The sequence below is a fragment of the Haliaeetus leucocephalus genome, unplaced genomic scaffold (genome assembly GCF_000737465.1).
Source record: "Haliaeetus leucocephalus isolate CR32 unplaced genomic scaffold, Haliaeetus_leucocephalus-4.0 Scaffold1, whole genome shotgun sequence".
NCBI classification, from domain to species: domain Eukaryota; kingdom Metazoa; phylum Chordata; class Aves; order Accipitriformes; family Accipitridae; genus Haliaeetus; species Haliaeetus leucocephalus.
Genome location: NW_010972437.1, coordinates 2,706,542 through 2,725,694, shown reverse-complemented (window position 1 = coordinate 2,725,694; position 19,153 = coordinate 2,706,542). Strand labels below are relative to the sequence as shown.

The 19,153-nt window shown below is 36.0% G+C and overlaps 1 protein-coding gene across 1 annotated transcript in view; it reads left to right on the top strand.

The window, feature by feature from the left end:
* STK17B (serine/threonine kinase 17b) overlaps nt 1–18,659 on the top strand; it is a 19,433-nt gene extending 774 nt beyond the window's left edge. Inside the window, exons 2-8 of the mRNA XM_010564063.1 lie at nt 2,099–2,254; nt 6,075–6,287; nt 10,725–10,869; nt 11,117–11,243; nt 12,159–12,207; nt 13,620–13,799; nt 15,874–18,659. Coding sequence (XP_010562365.1) covers nt 2,133–2,254; nt 6,075–6,287; nt 10,725–10,869; nt 11,117–11,243; nt 12,159–12,207; nt 13,620–13,799; nt 15,874–16,156 — 1,119 coding nt within the window. The 5' untranslated portion in view covers nt 2,099–2,132 and the 3' untranslated portion in view covers nt 16,157–18,659. The remainder of the gene's footprint in view (nt 1–2,098; nt 2,255–6,074; nt 6,288–10,724; nt 10,870–11,116; nt 11,244–12,158; nt 12,208–13,619; nt 13,800–15,873) is intronic.
* Nucleotides 18,660–19,153: the final 494 nt, after the last annotated feature.

Below are 19,153 nucleotides of genomic sequence, written 5' to 3'. Positions count from 1 at the left end.
GGCCCCGGCGGGGCGCCGGGTGCCCGCCTCCCGCCAGCCGTCGCCGGCGAGGGAGGTGCGGACCCTGCCCTGTCGGCTAGTGTCCTGGTGCTGCTCGTCAGTGGTCCTTCTGTGCTGAACGTCTTCCTAGCCGGAGCAGGGACTTGACTTTTTTGGGAGTAGTTAAACGAAGTGACCTTTTTTACCCAGTTAAAGATAGTTTAGTGGGAAGTTTTTTCTCTAATGGGAAGCTCGCAGATTTGAGATCCATACTTCTAATATCTGCTACGCAGGGCTTTTGGTGTAATGTGTAACAATGCAGGTGTCCCTTTTAATTTTGGAAATAATTAATGTATTAGAAGCTGTGCCTTTTTTCATAGCTAATTGGATATGAAATTGGATCTCATTCTCCTGAATAGATTATGCGCCTGTTTGTGAGTTGCTGCCTGCTATGAATATATTTTTTTCTGTATTCTTGATGATGCTAAACTAAAAAGAGGAGATGTGATGTCTTACCAGAGAACAAAGTTAATTCAACATAAGACAAACGTTCTCCTTAGTAATGACTCTTTAAGAATAATGATAGGGAATGAAAGCTTACATAATAAATTGATAATAGTAAGCTCTTAGGCAGTTAGGTCAATTGTCTAATATAAATAAATCTTTTTGTGCTGAAGTACTACAGTAACAAGATAACTTTAACCGTTAAACTGTATTTGGTGAATACAGCCCTAAGGAGAGTCATGTACAATTTCAGCCATCTGAATCAGTCTCTTAAATGATCAGCTGTGATATAATCGGGAAAAAAAGCAATGCATGTTTGTTAGAAACAAGGTGATTGAAAGACTTGTATGTTAGATTGTACTGTGACCCCTTGATAATTTTTTAAGAAGCTCTTTCATGCTTATCAAATGAAGCTTTGAAGGTATTCTTAAACCGTGCAGTACTTTTTTTCCTGCGAAAGTGTGAATCATGATTTAAATTCAAATAGTTCCAATAGGAATATCCATGTTCCAAAACCTGGTAATTTGAACAATGTTTGACGGATCCTGGATTATATTTGAATCGTAACTAGTTCAAGTGCTCCTCCAGAAGTCTCTGATAGTACACTTCTGTCATTTGAAAACTGAAAGTGTATTTGTAAATTTAACTATATCTGAACTGAAATTTGCCTTTTGATTTTTTTTTTCCTTCACTACTAAAGGTAAACCTACTCTTTAACTAATAAACCATCAATTAAGACTTCTGTTATCCTTTAGTAACCTTCTTTTGCCTTGCTTTTGCATTTCACCTGAAGAGATGCTTCAGGCCTATAAATGTAAATGCCAAACCCCAATATTTTTACTGTTTGGCTTTTTTTTTAACAGTAGTAGAAATAATGTGGGTGTGTGTATCTTCATAATGTGCTGTTCTACTAGTTTATTAAGGCAATTTAATCAGGTTTACTGCATCATTTGGTTCTAAATGATCTGAACTTGCAAAGAGGATGTTGTCCATTCATGCTGCATTCTGACAATTAGTCAAGCATTAAAATGAAACTTGGATGAGCTATGAGTAAGTTTAATAAGAAATGTGAATCTTCCCACTGGAAAAAAAAACATGGTTAGTTATTCCTGCTGTGTTGCAGACAACAAACAGGAAGGAGTTCTGGTTAAGTCCCCCAAGGATACCAGTTAAAAGTGTAAACTTAAGGGAGTTGCTGGAACTTACCCAGAATCCAAAGAAGAGTTAAAGCTTATTTTCAGAAGGCTTAAAAACAACAACAACAAAAAGTAGATGTGATTAATAGTTAAGTAGTTATCAGCATTTTGACTAGAACTGAAGCTTATCCCTAATATCTTACGGATGTGCTCCAGGAGGGAAAAGCCCAACTTATCTCAGCTGTTAAATTTTTTAAATAAAAAACCCCAAACCCTCTTTCAGTTAATTTTCTTAGCATGTCTTGATTAGTGTTCCTTTCAGCTTTTATTTTATGGTGATTAATTATGTTGTTTTCAGGTCACTACTGAACAAACTTAAGGCTATTCTAGTCTGACAGACCTAAACTTCTAGTATTTGTATGCTTTCCTGTGCTGTAATTCTGGAACTTCCAAAACTCATAATTGGTTTGCTTTAATAGGTGACTGGTAGAAGAGAGAGACCTGTTCCTGACTATGTCGAGGAGAAAGTTGGAGAATAAAAGCTTTTCTGGCTTGTTAGCCACATCTCTGCAGACACAAATCAAGACAGACAATTTCCACAATTTTTATATGCTTGAATCAAAAGAGCTAGGAAGGTAAGATTATTCCTATTTATTTTATTTTAGTAAGAGGAATTTCTGCTGCAGGAGAATTTGTGCAATGATAGACCTTTTCTGGCAAACTTTTATGGTAGTAGATGAGGAGTGAAGTATGCCTCACTCCTTCGCCACCCCCTTCTTTGCAGTATCCAACGGGTTCTCTAGGGACCAGGAGAAGGTACAGTGAGACATAAGTTGCCAGCCTTTTCCATGTCAGAGGGATTTAGCCTGTTTTCATAGTCATGTAGATCTGGGATTATGTTCCTTTTCTTCCATTTCCCCTGTCTAGTCACACATCACATTCCAGGTACATAAACTAAAGAAGAGATGACATAGGGTAATACTGCAAGACAAAGAATGGGGATTTTTGAGTTGGTTGTTCCTGTTGTTTGGTTGAGTTTTTTGAAGTCCAGAAAACAAAGACCTTTTTCTCTTCCCCTCCCACCCTCAAGCAGTTAGCCTAAGTTTCTAACAACCTGCTGTTTCAGGGTAGTTTTGTGGCCTGCTTCCCTTGCTCATGTTTGCAGCAGTAAAATAGGAAATAAAAAAAAATATTAAAAAAACCCTTGGCACTTATGATACTGTTTCAGACATCTGAATTCTTTTTTGAAATCACTGTGTTAATTCATACCTTGAAAATATTCAGTGAACTGGGTATAAAGCCATGCAAATCTAATGCTCTGGTCATGTTTCCAAGCTCCTTGAACAGAAGTGGCATGGGTCAGTTTTACAGTTGTTGTGCCTTGCTGTGCTACATAGTGATCTTTTGCACCTGCAACTTGTTTTGTCAGCAAAGATGCTCTTCTGCATGTGATTTTGTAAGCTCTTTGGCTTTCATTGTTCTCTTGTTTTGGTTTGTGTTTTTTTTCCTAGCATGTGCTTTATCTGGTACACTTTTATAAAAGTGCACCTTGCAGCCCATAACATTACTCTTTTCTTACTCCTTTGTCAGCTCTAGTTTTGAATTCTAGGCTTGACAGAAGTAATTTATATGCACCATCCTCTAGAACTCCAGTATTCTTAACACGTTGGATTTTCAAATTGTACATACCGGTGAGATGATGGCTAAAGCAAACAAAAGTATAGATTTTGTGTGGATTCCAAAACACAGTCTTTAATACTTTCTGTACATGCAAAACCAGGCATAACAAAATAAGTGCCAAGATGCAAAGAAACAGAAGCGTAGGTATGTTTTCCAAACATACAAACATACTTTTGACTTTTCCTGGCCTAACATTGTGTGCATTTTTTTTTTTTTTTTTAATGTAGGAAGTGTTTACAACACTTCCTAAGTGATGTAAAATCCACCTTTCTTTGTAGCTTCTCTAAAAGATTTAATATACTTTTCTTTTCACTTGCAATTTTCTTCTTCCTCTTCAGGTTACTTAGTAAATGGTTCTTTTTTTCTTCTCTTCTTAAGCTTCCCAAGTCCGATTTCTTCCTCCCACACCTTTATCTTTTAGTCCTTTGGTATTTAAGACACTGACTCACTGAAGCTGGCAGGTTCTGTTTAGTGGGTTAAGTAGTTTTGTCCCCAGTGTGTGGATGGCTTGGCGTAGCTGAATTTCTGTGGTTCATAACTTGGGATATGAAAACAACTCGAAATCAGTTCTTATCTTGTAAAACTGGGCTGTAAAATGTGATGGTTAAGCAGTTGCTTTGCAGGCAGCAAGGAGTGGGAACCACTTTGCTTGCTTTGGTGCAGCACTTCAGATGTGACTTTTCTTGCATTTCTGGAGAAATTCCACTGCTCTAAAACAATTTTTGTCTTAATAATTTTGTCTTAATAATTGGCATAGTACAAATACAGTATAAACAAGTGGAAATTCTTACATCATCAATCTCGAGATACCACTGACCCTTCAAAGCTGTTACACCCGCAGCAACTAGAAGGAAGATGTGCAAAAGCTATCAGGGAAGATCTTGCTGTTCTCATGAAACTGAAACAGTTCCCCTTTTCGATTTCAGAGAAACTTTTGTGGTTGACAAGGTGATGTGATGTTAAAATGAGAATGTAAACTGGGAGGGAGGGAGTATCTTAAACTTTGGTATATTACGAAATTTAGCTCAATAACTTAAAATGCTCTGCAGTAATAGGCTGGTTTAACAATTGGGGAAGGACTTGGCCATTTCAGGCTTACAAATAGTTGCTAAAATGAAGAGTGTGCAAGTATCAAACTGTAAATAACTTTTGCCTCTTTAATTTTTCTTTTGAGTTTTCTACTATTACTTTTCTAAATGTAGCGCTTTAAAAAAAGGACAAAGAAATCCTACAACTAATTGATGTTGAAGTAGATGATGTGGAGAAGCTGTTTTGTTGATTTCTGAATAAGTGATAGCAGTATGATTAATGGTCAACTTCACATGTTTAATAATTCAGCCAGATTTGTACAAACTGTACTTAACATGGTTATTTGCAAATGGAAGTCTGATTTTTCATGAGATGCTCGTACATTTTTTGATGAAATACTGAAGTCTAAATTTTTTCAAAAAGCCTCAGACATGCCTTGTTTTGTTTTGTTGGTTTTTTTAAGAGATGTTCCTTTTAGGCATTGGGGTTTTTGCACCAGAAGAAAGGCAAAGCCTGCAGGGCAACATAAGTCTTTTCTACAAAAGAAGCTAATTTAGTTCAGAAAGCACAGTTCAGATAGCTCGTACTGGGCTTCTTCATTTAAGTTTGTTCTTAGTATGCTGTGGTAACAAAAAACATGCATGGAAAGGCGTTGGTTTTTTTCGAAGACATAAGTGTAGATCTCATTCTTTGTACATGGTTTTATAACTGTTTTTAGAACGTTACACTATTTTAGCCCTTCAAGTTGGTTTGTGTGTGTTTTTTTTTTTAAATAATGTTTCTTGTATCATTTGAAAACACTTTGCAAATATGCAACTAGCCATTTCTGGGAATGCAAAACTTGTGATTATAAAACTTTGTTTTTTCAGGAGTTTATAACTTGGCTTAAAAAACTGCATTTTTTCCCCTAATTTTTTAAAAGGTCAGCTTGGTGTTTTAACTACAGTATGTGGTTTTCTTTTAAAAACATTTCTTTGCCAAAATACATTTTTGTTTCCATACCTAAACAGTTGGCTAGGAAATAAAGCAACACACATTGTCTAACTGTAATTGAGAGAGAGAATGCTAAGTAGTTGGTGTTTTTCTGTTAAGATGTTTTTAAACATTTTGCAGATACCTGTTTCTTTTTTTTTTTTTTAGCAGTACTACATGATTTGTGGAGGGAAATTCTCTTTATGAATCTAAAATTTTCTGCACTGAAGACCTTCCCCCCTACCCCAGCATACAAATATGCTTTATAGTCTGTGTTCATTCTCTATATTTCACAGGGTTTTGCTTTGTTTATTACTTTATCCTGTAGGTGCTATAATGTGGTTGAGTTTTTTTTAATACAATATTGCCAACCTGAACAAAGCCCTGAGCAGCTTGGTAGCATCTTGTAGCTGGCCTTGCTTTAACCAGAATGTTTTGCTAGAGACCTCCAGAAGTCCCTTCCAACCCAAGTTATTCTATGACTCTGTTATCTTACAGTGAGAATGTCCATGTAACCTGATACTCTGATTTAATGTTTAGCTAGTCTGCATAAAGGGAATTGTATTGGGTCTTGCCAAAGGTTCATCTAGCTTAGTATCCTTTCTCCTACAGTGGCTGAAAGTGAATGTTTGGGGAATAGTGTAAGAACAGGCCAAACATGGCATTCCCCTGGTAATTTTTTTTTTTAGTTTCCAATTATTTGCTGTGCCTTTTTATTTCTAATGGCAATTTACATACTTCTTCGGTCTTAATGTTTTCCCTTTTATTTTGTAGAGGAAGATGTGCTGTGGTTAGAAAATGTATAGCTAAATCCACAGGCCAAGAGTATGCAGCTAAATTTTTGAAGAAAAGAAGAAGAGGCCAAGACTGCAAAGCAGAGATTCTTCACGAAATTGCTGTGCTTGAATTAATGAAATCTAATCCTCGCATAGTTAATCTCCATGAAGTCTATGAAACAGCAAATGACATCATTTTAGTGTTGGAATAGTAAGTATGCCTTCATCAGATGTTCCACATTTGTAGTTACAAATCTGTCTATATGCTAGTTTTTGTATGAGTTGCCTGAACACCCAGAAGAATTACAACAGTACACTGTATGCATTATGCTAATATTTCATTATGATATACTTCATAAGCTCTTAGGGACTTTTTTGGTATGAATTATTCTCATGTAAATACAAGAGTCGAATCAGTTGGTGTTAATTTGAATCTTTGGTTTTGTACATGTGTTTTGTTACGTCCACAGCTAATGAGTTATGTCAAACAATATGGAATAAGACATAAACCAAAATACACTAAAACTTACAGTAGTTCTGTACTCAATTTTAAAAAAACAGACTGCAAGATTTTTATAATTTTTTTACAAAAAGCTATCAAAAAATAAAAAGAGATTCTTCTTTCTTCTCAATGCATAATTCAGTTTCATAGACAATTTCACTCAATTTCAAATTGAAATATTTTTTGTGCCTTTATCTCTGGAGGGTAATTTTGGTTAAAACTTGCCTGTTTAATTTGAGCAGGTTATTTCTTCTGCTAGTTGGATTTTTGTAAGAGAAGCTCTGATCAATTTTCAGGTTAGGCTAACCTAATATAAAACCTGAATACAAACTTTAGGGCCTTTGTTTTGGGGTTCTTTTTCCCCCTTAAAGAATTTTTCGTGCAAGCTGATCAGAGAGAATGTTCTTGAATCCCATAGAAAGTGCATAGTGCTTTGATGCATCTTAAATCATACAAAATAAAAAAAAATAATAGTAGCCACTGATACCAAGTACACAGATTTCAGAGAAGCTGAGCTCATCCATGTTCTGTGAGCTTCAGTCACCGCTTCATCCTTTCTGGTGACTGAAAACTTGCAATTCCTTTGCGGGTTCTGAGCTTCTAAATTTGGTGGTTTTGTTTTGAAACTGTTTGGCTTTTGAAGCTGTTTCCTCCACAATTCCCATATCTTTTTAGATGTCCCTGTGCCTTCTCATTAGCTCTGAAAACAACTCTAATTTGGGAATTCAACTTGAATTTGAATTATCTGTATGTGTAAAGTTTTGTTTGGAATATAAAGAACAAAAATGCAGTTTGTGAAATTAATTCAGAATCTCTAGGATTGAAGTTTCATGTACAAAGTATTTGAAGAGCTGTTAATGGTGGTCTGCACGCACCATGATAAATTCCTTCAAATTTTCCAAAGAATGTAGCTAGATAATCTTTAAAAAAAAAAAAAAAAAAGCTTTTTTCCTGGAACTAGATGATCTGTAACATATTATTTGATGTTCTGAGAAGGCTAAAATATTAAATAATGTAGAAGTAAAGACAAAGTCCAGATGACAAGTTTTGAACTTCTTATCAAGAACAAGTGCAAGCTCATGTAAAAGCCATACTGATTTTCCAGCTTCTGTTTCAGCTCAGCTAACTGTCTTGTTTCATTACAGAGCTTTAATAAGCAACTTCCTCACACTACATTGGTGTTAATGGTCTACCTTGTAGTAGTGTTCAGAAGTCTTGCAGTAAGCATTCCTAGTTCTGTTGGGATAAGCAGAGGGCTGAACGCGCTTTTAAATTGTGTCCTTCTGTAGCAGAATACACAGATAATTCTTTGTTTGTTTGTTTCTCATTATCAGAACTCTGAAGCAGTACTTCAAAAGAATTGCAAGAAATGAATCTCTTACTCATAAAATAGTTGATAGGCATTTCCTATTTAGCTGTATTTTTCTTCCTATATATGGTCCTCACTGTTGTTGGATTGTATTGGTGGCGTTCTTTGGAAGATGTAGTAGTAAGAATCAGTTCGTGTAAGTGCACATTTTGTAAATAAAGGAGAGAAATGGTTGCTAGTTCTTAATAAGGCCATCTTTGTAGAGGGAATTACTAAAGATGTGAATACTTTTTCAAAAGCCCTGCAATGGAGGTTGTTACTCTTCTAATCTGAGGGTCAAAGGTAATTGGAGGAATATTCAGAGAGAAACCTGGCAGCTGTACTAACTCATTTTACAGCTGTACTAATTTTCAAATCTATCTAGTTTTGCTCCTTGAAGAACTAAGCTCTACAGAGTCAGATCAAGGGTCTGTCTAATCTGTTGCTGTTTCCAGCAATGGCTATAGGGAGTTGCTATTTAGGAAGAGCTAAGGAGTGTACGAGCCTGTCCACTCTCTTTGCACTGTCCCAGCAACCAGAGGTATTGTACCAAGGGTACCTCTCCGCCTGTTCCTTTTAGTATCTGTTTATGGACCTGTAGTCTGCGAATCTGTTTTGTCCTTTTTTTGAACCTGGTGATACAGTCTACTTCGGTGGTAGTAAATTCCAGATGTTCATTACCTGCTGTGTGAAGAAATACTTTGTTGTACCTGTTTTAAACTAATCGGCTAGTTTCATCAGGTGCCTCCTAGTTCTCATACTGTGGGGTTTGGTGAATAACAGTTCTTTGTTCATCCATAAACCAGCTTGAGTGTTTTTGTAAGCTGCATTCATAGACTCCCCCACAATCTTCTATCCAAACTGAATGGTTTCTCTTTGGTTTCTTGTAAAGCAGCTGTCTCTCCTCTTACTTGCTCTTGTCTGTATCTTCACTGATCTTACATGCTTCTTGAAGATACAGAAACGAGAACTACATGCTATGGTTTTATACTGAGCATCATTTTGCTGCATTTTGTTCCCAGTAGCCCTCCTGATGATAGCCATGTATGTTGGCTTTTGTTTTGACTGCTCTGCACATCAGTCCATTTATTTCAAAGAGCTGTCAATCAAAATTTCCTGAGCTGTACCTGCCAGTTCAAAGTTTGGCCTTGTGTAGGATTTCATTAGGTTATTTTTCTGAAGATATCTTACATTTATGTATGGTACAGGTCATCTGGTGCTCTTTTACTTGCTTTCTCAGTTGGTGCTGAACTTGCTTGTTAATGTCTTCCTTGAACTGGGGAGCCAAAAACAGGATGCTGCGTTGTAGCTGTGGTCTAGGGTGCTGGGTAGAGTCACTTGCTCAGCCTGCTGGCTGTGCTTCTGTTGTTACAGCCCAAAGTGGTGCTCACCTTCTTTGCTGCATTGAGCTCGCTGTCTGTGAGGACTCCCAAATCCTTTTCAGCAGAGCTGTTCAGCTCTTTACTCATCCAGGTGTCCACCCATCCAGACCATAATGTAGTAACTTGGATACAAGAATACTGTGGGAGACAGTGTTGAAAACCTAGTTTAAGTAAATGACATCCACTGCTCTTCCCCTCATCTATGTTTTGTCATAAAGGCAACTAGGGGAGGTATTACTGGCACCTCGCATAGCTCCAGCAGGTTAGTGACTGTGTTTGTCCATGTTGTCCATTATCTAACATTTTTTTAGATGTTGTCATTTTGCTAATGATGAAATTCAGGCTTCCTGATCTGTAGTTTTGAGGTAGCTGTTTATACTTGAGAGAGAAACTTCAGGCAGTTAGAACAGGCTGAATAATGATTTCAAATCCAGCACGAAAGGAAACAGCTGACGCTGTGGCAAAGTGTAGAAGTGTAACTAATAAACCACATGCAACACGGTTATTTCCATGCTTCCTTTATGCTGTACTAATAGTAGGGTTTTCTGTAAGTAAACAACAGCCTTTTTCTGAGGAAAATATATTTGAGATGCTGTGTGAAATCATGAAGCTTGTCAATCTCATCTTTGTTGTTAGTGTGGAAATGGTCGATGTGAAAGTGACAGAGCCGAGTCCTTGTATTTCTGAATATTCTGTGTCTACTAGAGTTCTGGAAGATACTGCTCACTAACTGACTAGGCAGCTGTATATTTAATCAGCAGCAGAATGCTAGATTTTCTTCCTGGTACCTCTCTGATTTTTAGTCTTCCATCAGTATGGCAGGACCTAGGGTGGCAAGTATGCAGTTTCCTCCCACTCTAGAATACTCTTCAGTAGCTCTAGCTGTTCATTGCATTGTAGTTCTTACGTTTATACCACAGCCTCATCATGTAAAAAAAGATAATTTTTACTCCCAAATTCAGAGTATAGGAATACTGCTGGGCTTTCTTAATTTGAATTATTTATGGAACTGGTCTAATGGAAGAAATCTTAGATTTGACTTGAGAAGGGAAGGATGATAGAACTCATCTTCCTGAAGGCATCTTCACACTCACTTAGAGGAAAGCATGCTTGAGGGTACCAAAGCATTATGAGGTTATCAGCCACAAAGTTCTGTTTCACTGCCTCAACTGCTGTTGCCAGCTATGAGGAAAGAAAAAGCATCATCAGATTTTTTTTTTCTTTTCTAAGTGCTTATATGATGTGTCTTGGCATAAGTGTGTGTTTAAAAAAAAGGAAAAATAGTAATAACAATATTCACAGCCTCTCTGAGAATATGAATATATATTATGTAAATAGGTACTATGTATAAATTTTTTCCTCACTTAAGCTTGAAAATTCAAACTTAATACATAAGTGTTCTCAAATGTGTTTCAGTGCTGCTGGAGGAGAAATATTTGACTTGTGTGTCCCAGATCTGGATGACAGAATTGGTGAAAGGGATATTGTAAGACTTATAAGACAAATACTTGAAGGACTTTGCTGCTTGCATGAAAACAATATTGTTCATCTTGATTTAAAGGTGAGGCTGCAGCAGACTTTTTGTTTTAGTACCTTATCTTCAATTTAGTATTATGATAATCAAAGTCATTTGTTAAATACATAACAAAAATGAGGAGAAAAAGATTAGGTATTAGAGATTAAATAATTTTTAAAAATAAAATTTAGCAATAAGCATTGCATAATAGAAGCTGAAATGTCATTTAGTACATTGGGATTTTTTGTGGCTTGTATTTTATTAATTGAGAATTAAATCTTTTCTCTTCTAGCCTCAAAATATTTTGCTCAGCAGTGTCAATCCTCTTGGTGATGTAAAAATTGTAGATTTTGGTATGTCTCGGAAGCTTGAGAATTGTAGTGAACTTCGCCAGATCATGGGAACAACAGAGTATCTAGGTATGGAAGAGTTGCTTGCACAATTTCTGATGTGTGGTTTTGAGAAAACAGAAACAGTTCATGTAATGCACATCAATTTGTCAGTCATGACTGGAGAAAGAACATCTGGTCAAGGCAACGTGTTTTGAGCTGCTCTTTTTTTTTAGTGTAGTCAACAAATATTTGCACCCAAAGAAAATCCCAAATTATACCAATAGGTGCACCTTTGATTTCATGCTATAATATTTGCTGTGATGCAGCTTGTTGATTTAACAAGAAATTTTGGCTGTTGCATTTCAACTCTAATCACAAGAATTTAACATTAGCATGCAAAAAGAAATGTTCTTTGAATTAGGAATGCCTTTTAGTATGATGATTTAATGAGATTAAAATATTCCTTGGAAAGGGAAAGATTGCCATTAACACTTGGCCCTCTCTGAGGAGCAGGATTCCTTAATGATTTGCCTACACTAAATTTTAAGAGCGCTTCATTCTGTAGTGAATAATTTGCTATCTAGCATATGCTAACAGCCACCGATCCTAAAATTGGCTTGGTTATCTGGCTTTGCAGTGCTAACATGCTGAAGGCTTTATGCATTCCCCTTAAAAAGCTATATACTTGAAAACCTCTTAGAAAAATCTTTCATGTGCGTGCATCTGATAAGAAAATATCTTGGGACTTGGATAGAATAGACTTTAGGCCATATAGTGCCATTTTAGCGTGAACCAATTAAGCATTGGTGTGTCTAATCAAATAGAAATAACTTTTTTCCACCCTTGTGCCTTGAACAGAATAAACTTGGTTATTGAAACTGCATGTTTAGTCTCATAATAATGATTGGCAAAAAAATCTGCCAGAAACGTTGTGTATGATGCAAGGCCACTTGAATAATATATCTATTAAAGTGTTCTTCTCTTCCCCATCTCTTTCTCTAGCTCCAGAAATCTTAAACTACGATCCTATTACCACAGCTACAGATATGTGGTAGGTTGTATAGGTTAATTCATTTTATTGAGGTAGTCGTGACCACTTACCAATCTAGGGGCCAGATCCAGACTCTGATGCAGTTTTATCTGGCTTCCAAGAATACCCTTCTGTTGGTAGGCTGACCAAAAGAGGGAGAGTTGGGAGGGGAAGGACCCCTCAGGATATAACTTGGGGCTTACGGGAACTACTGTATATGGGTCTGTTGCACACCTAGTAGGGAATGCAGGTGACGTCTGACCATGCAGAGTATAGGTATTTGTTCTAAGGGAATGATAACAATGATTGGATAGCAATCTTTAGGTAGTAGTTACTGTTGGATGACATGCTTCAGTTATTAACTACTCTTGGACACTCCTCTCTCTCCACTTTTATATCATTAAATAATTTTATTATACAAATGATAAGAAGTATTCTAACTTTGTACTTCTTATCTTTAGAGTATTATCTGCAGAACGAGCCATTAAAAATGAGACAAGTATCTTAAACTGATCCACAACTTTATTAAGTATACCTTTGTAGCCTGTTAATTTCATGAGCTATGTTAGTGTAAAGGCTGGCTTTGAGATGTTTCCTTAAAATCATAAAATACTTATATGCTTTTCTTGAGCATCTAAATAATTAAAATTCAGTTTTAAAAGTTGCTGTGATCTAATTACTCCTTTGAAATTCTCAACTCATAATAGTAATTAAATCTGTTTGTGAATGGTTTTTAACCACTTATTATTTGCCTGCTTTTGTGGGAAGACATAAAACCGAACTATTGGTGCTCTAGTCAGAATGACAAACAGAGCAGCTGCCTGTTTCCCCACTGTAATGAGTACTAAAGCTCGATATATCAGATCACAAAACCATTTTTATTATGCATCAAGAAACCATCTAAGATTTATAATAAATCACATGATGTGTGGTACCCATGTTCTTAGGGGAAAACATCTCAGCAAGAGGATATTGTAACACAACTCAGATGTCAATTGTACAGGAAGGTTGACTAAATTTCAGTCTTTGAAACTTCATCCAGAATTGTAGTAAAAGATGGGTTTTTATTTACATGCAAATTAGAACGTCTATCTTTTTGCAGTTATATCATCCAGGATTGCAATATATCCAAGAGTGGGCTTTGTAAAAGTGATATATTTGCTTTTCCTAACAATCTCAATGGGAAGAAAAGCATATATTGAAAGTAAGCAATTTGAAAAAATCTCTTCATTGAGATATATGCATAGCTTTCCTTGTGTGTGCATGTGCACACATGCACATGCTTGAATGACATAAAACTGAGATGTCACATGATGTTTCTAATTCTCTGAGTGTGGCATACATCAGGAAGTTTGATCTGCAGCACAATAAATACGGGGGGGGTATATTGTTTAGGTGTGCTAGTAGGAATATACGTTGTGTTCTTATCTCAGGAACATAGGCGTAATTTCGTACATGCTGCTGACACAAGAATCTCCATTTGTGGGAGCTGATAATCAAGAAACTTACCTTAATATATCTCAAGTTAATGTGGATTACTCAGAAGAAACGTTTTCGTCGGTTTCACAGCCTGCCAAAGACTTCATTCAAAAACTTCTCACAAAAAATCCGGAGTAAGTAACAAACCCCTTCAGGCAAGAATCTTATCCTTTATGTTCATGAAGCACCTAGAAAAACTAAATGTTAATTTGGGAGTTGTCTGACTGATAATATCAGTGGTATTATTTCACAATGCATTGGTATTATCAGCTCGATATTTAAAAGTGTAGGTTTATGCTTTTCCATAATGTATGAAAAGGATCTTTGGTTCACTGGCTATTACTGTAGTCAGGCTTGTGCTTTGAGTTTGTATTTTGTAATTTGAATTTCTTTATGTTTTCATTCAGAGGACAGATTATTAACAAATCTGATGAAATGTATTGTAGAAAGGTCACATTCTTGTCTATAATTTAACCTTTTATTGCACGGTTTGGAGAGACAAAATGCAATCTTTCTGATGCAGTTCGTTCTTGTTTCCTGACTTATCTTTAATGTATCTTTCTACTTTAAAACATTTTTATATAAAGACTTGGCAGTCTTCTGACTGAGCATATATTCTTCAGAAATATATAGTGTTTTGCCATGTTCAGTCTTTAAAAAAAATGTTCTCAATCAAAAGTACAAACTACTTGTTTGTAAGGCACACTTCCATAACTTTGCGTTCTTTGGGAGTTCAGACTAATCAAGGCCTTTCAAAGTAGCTGAACTTTGAGAAGATAGTCTTTTAGAGTTACAGAGATTAACTGTGCCTGCACTTCCTGTATAGCTTTAAATCTGGATTTTTTTTTAACTGTTGCACCAGCAAATGCAGTAAAAAAAAAAAAAAGAACAACAAAAAACAAAACCGCAAACCCACCACCCTGAAAGGTATATATGGGGAAATAATACTTAATAAAGTCAGTTTGTAATGTTCTAGTAGGCATGATCAGGTATTATCAGTTATAGTGCTAGGTATTGTCATTTGTGGTGAGACAGTAGTCCCTGCAGCAAGCAAGAGTGACCCTGTTGTTTGGTTGAGAAAGAGGGTTTTTTTGATCAGAGGGGACGATGGGAGATGATGTCCGTGAAGTGCCTACTTGGATGAAATAAGGACTCCATATAAACTCATGTCTGAACAGTCCTTTCTATTTTAGCATCTCACACAGAGGGTTTGTCAATCTCTGGAATAATTCACAAAAACCATAGTATCATGAGGAAAGCAATTATCAAGAGCCTGCTTTGATAAATGTTGAAGTGGAGCTGCAGGATGTTTCACATTCTGTCACAGTTCCTACTCTACTTGCTTTCTTGCTTCTGGGCATCTCAAAGTCTTCATTATATCCTCGATAACTTTTTTTTTTTTCCCATTCTAATTCTTGGTGACTATACCTTCTTGAATCTTAAGAGGAAAAATCTGTCCTCAGATAGTCAACTGTGTAAAGTTACCGTTCTCTGACCAAAAAATAATCACATGTTCTGGTAGAATTAAGGACAAGTAGTGGGCTCTATTGCATTTCCAGCAAGTTCTGCAGAACTTAACAATGCAGAACATGATGAAAACTAGTAGCCTTTGTGGTGGTGCATTTCCCCCCGTGACACTACTGTACTAGGTTATTCAAAGGAACAATTTTGTAAGTCTGTGGTTTGTTTGGTAGTAACTACATTTTAGAAGGTTTTACAGCAGATGAGTTGGAAGAATAAAACACTGCAAAATGTCAGATAGAGTTGATGACATCATGTTATTTGGCCCTCCTTGAAAACCTAATGACTGAATATTCATTAGCCTCCCTATTTACAATGGTGTGTATAAAACATAGGACTTCAAAAGCATAAGCATGTACATATATATATATATATACACACACAATGTTGAAAACATTCCAAGGGATTATGAATACTGGCTGAGAAATACCTGTTCCTTGTTCTGATGAAAAGCTTAGCAGTTCTGACATTCAGTAGTAGGGGAAGCTCAATTAAAATGTAGATGCATGTTGCTAAATACTTAACCTTAACTGTGGTAGGGTCAGATGTGTTTTGTAGCAGCCATGGTAGTGGTGGAAAAACAGTGATACTAACTCTTTAGCATCAGTTCTGCTTAAGATTTCTTTTTTTACATTTTTAGTATTTCTGAAATTAACTTAAGTAACTTTACCCGTTTCTCTTTCAAAGGGAAAGACCCACAGCAGAGGCCTGTCTTTCTCATTTGTGGTTGCAGCAAGGGGAGTTCATACTCCTGTGTAGCCCTGAAGAAACCTGTTGCTCTTCTCTGATGCCAGGACACACAACAAAATGCACAGAAGAGCGAAATGTAAAATCCAATTGTAATGGTACCTCTAGCAATAAGGAAGACAAAGAAAACATTCCAGAGGACAGCAGTACAGTCTCCAAACGTTTCCGTTTTGATGAATCATTGCAGTATCCCCAAGACTTCATGACAGACTTCGTATGTTAATGTGTAATATAGACTTTTATAAAATGACTTTAGCATAATCTATTCCGGTGGTGAATATAAGATTATGGCTTGCCAATTCAAGCAGCATTGGCATACTGGAAATGCACTTTGATTCTTTTATGCTGGTGCTTCCTTTTCTATCCATTGCTGGCAATGGATTTAACTCCTGAGAAATTGGGGTGGTTGCACCAATAAAATGAATTATTTTTTTTAAGAAGATGTAATTAAATATTTTTGCACTTTTCAAGTTTTAGTCTAAAAATTATGCCAGAGTGAACAAACTAAAACCCGAAAATGAGTTTGTTTAAACTCAAGCTTTGCCAAACAGTGGTTGAATACATGCACACTTTTATGACTAGCCTTAATAAGAAAATGGTCTAAGCAGGGAAACTGAATCTAGCTGACTTACTGAGCTTACTTGTGACCATTCTCATAGCTTTAAATGGAAGCTAAAGTTGGTATGTTTTGGGAATATGATACATCTGTTGGGGCCATTTGGAAAACTGCTTTCTCTGTAGGATCATTAGTAGTTAAGGAAATGTTTCTGCCTTACAGATCTGGTCCACTTAGGAATTATAATGCATACTCTGGTTTTCCTGTGTTGGAAATTATCTCTGCAATGCTTGAATAGAAAACTGGTAGATTGTCAGTCCTTGTGCTAGTGGTTCTTTGCTTCTTATCAGTAAGTTACATTTGAAGAGGATGAGGGTCCCATGCTGATGTGAGTATTTGATAAGCTTGTTAGTTTGCTTTCATAAAAGCTCTGAAATAGTATTGTCTACCTGTACGGACCTCTTCCTCATCTTAAAAAAAACCCAACCAAACAAAAAAACAGAAAAACAATGCAAAAACAAACCAACAAAACCACCCCACCCCCAACAAAACAGAAAGCCTCTTTAGAGTTAAAAGTAGTAAGTGAAAAAAATGGAAATAACCATTTTTTGCCTGTGAAGCTGCAATTAAAAGCTTTTCATTGTGCCCCTCTAATGTAGAAGTGCAGTGCATCTTTCTGTCAATTATTGTTATCCATAATAATTTTGCTTCATGCCTGCTCTGAGAAATGGACTGCAGTGTGTTAGTATTTAAAGACAAGCTACTTAATAGTTGTTTCAAGCCTTTACATTTGGTTTGTTTAGTGGGTTTGTTATTTTTTTAAGTTATATCCCTTGCACTTCCTGTTTCTAGGCTCTGAGGAAATAAGGGCTATGTCAAGTTTTGACTTAGAGGAAATACCAATCATGCCTTAACAGCCTGAAACTAATACTGACAAGATAAAATCCTAATCGTAACACTGAGGCTGGAAGTCTTTTTGTGTAGGGAATGTATTAAAACTCTTATAAATATTTTGAAAGTGAATGGCACTTTAAAATACTTTTGGGATTTTCCACTCCTCAGAGCTTAGACTTAATTGTCTTTGATTTGGATTTGTTTTGTTTTGTATAATAAAATACCACAATCTGATAATCTTTTTCAGTTGTGCCTGTGGACTTGTCAATAGTTAGGGAGATTGAGGTTTTGGAACAACATGAGATTGAGAGGTGAACATAATGAGTGGTAAAAGGTTGTATTTTATCTATCTTCACACAAAGAAGAAACAGGTTTTTTTACAAATGGATTTCAATGTATCACCAAAATGGATGGGGGAATTCAGGACTGTTGTCTTTATTTTGGGTGACTCTGATGTTGACAAGTGAAAAGTCAACTGAGGTGTAAGGCACGTAAGATTATCTTTCAGCTTATGTTTGGCAGAAGAAGTCAAAGTTTTCCAAGACTTAATCTCATTGAAATGAAGTAATGGATATATTCAGCATGTATGAAGCTCAGATGCCTAGGTATAAATGAACCACACTGAGTCTCCTCTATGTATTAATTCTCATGTAACTTTTTTCAGTGATACTGATAATAAATATAATTACAAAATGACTTTGCTGGAGGCAGTTGTTGGGTTGTGTTCAGGTACCTTATACCTTTACTTTTCAAAGTCCTTGGCTTTTCCCAGTTGGAGTCTTATCTAACCTTTTGGTTTTTTTTCCACCAGCATGGAGTCCAATTTGAACTGGGTAAATTAAAAATAGAAACTATTTTATAGATACTTAGAAGTTAAAAGTTCACTTAAGATAAAGAAGAAAATGTCAAAAAGCTGTGACAGATAAAGGTAGAAAAGAATGTTTATAAAATCATTACATTTTAAAATTCTGCAAAAATATTACTGAACTGAAATTACAACTGGGAAGCTTGTGAAAGTCTTTTTATATTAGTATTCTATTTTTAAGATCTGGAAAATAAAGGTGAAAGCATATGCCAGCACTTTATGACAAAGTTGTTATTCTTTAAGGTTTTTATCATGGTATCTGATGTTTACATTTCTTACTACTTTTGGAGCTAACTTATCTTTAAATTTAAATGAATGAAAATTTGTCTTATCCAAGGAAGTTAAGTTTTGAAGACTTTATTTGTACTTTATATAAACTTAAAATATACCTTGAATCAGATTTTATTTGGATCAGTGTGTTTGATTTATTTAAAAATACTATTGTGCATGCATAACTTCAGTTGAATGTAAATACATACATTGTAGACAATTGTTAGCCCGTCTTGCTTCCTGCCATGTTACTGGGAATTACCAAGTGTAAATGAGTGATGAGTAACATTTTAAGATGACTGAAGTCATATTTCTATGCAGTTCATGACCTTTTTATATTAAAAAAAATAAATAAAACTTTGCCTTTTTTCAAAACTTCTGTGTTTTCATTTTTTCACAGAAACAGAGAATGGTTGAGGTTGGAAGGGACCTCTGGAAGTCGTTGTGCAGCGCCCCTGCTCAAGCAGGGCCACCTAGACCCTGTTGGCCAGGACCATGTCCAGATGGCTTTTGAGTATCTCCAAGGAAGGAGACTCCACCTTTCTGGGCAACCTGTTCCAATGCTCAGTCACACTCAGTGTGAAAAACGTTATTTCCTTATTGTGCTGGTTTTGGCTGGGATAGAGTTAATTTTC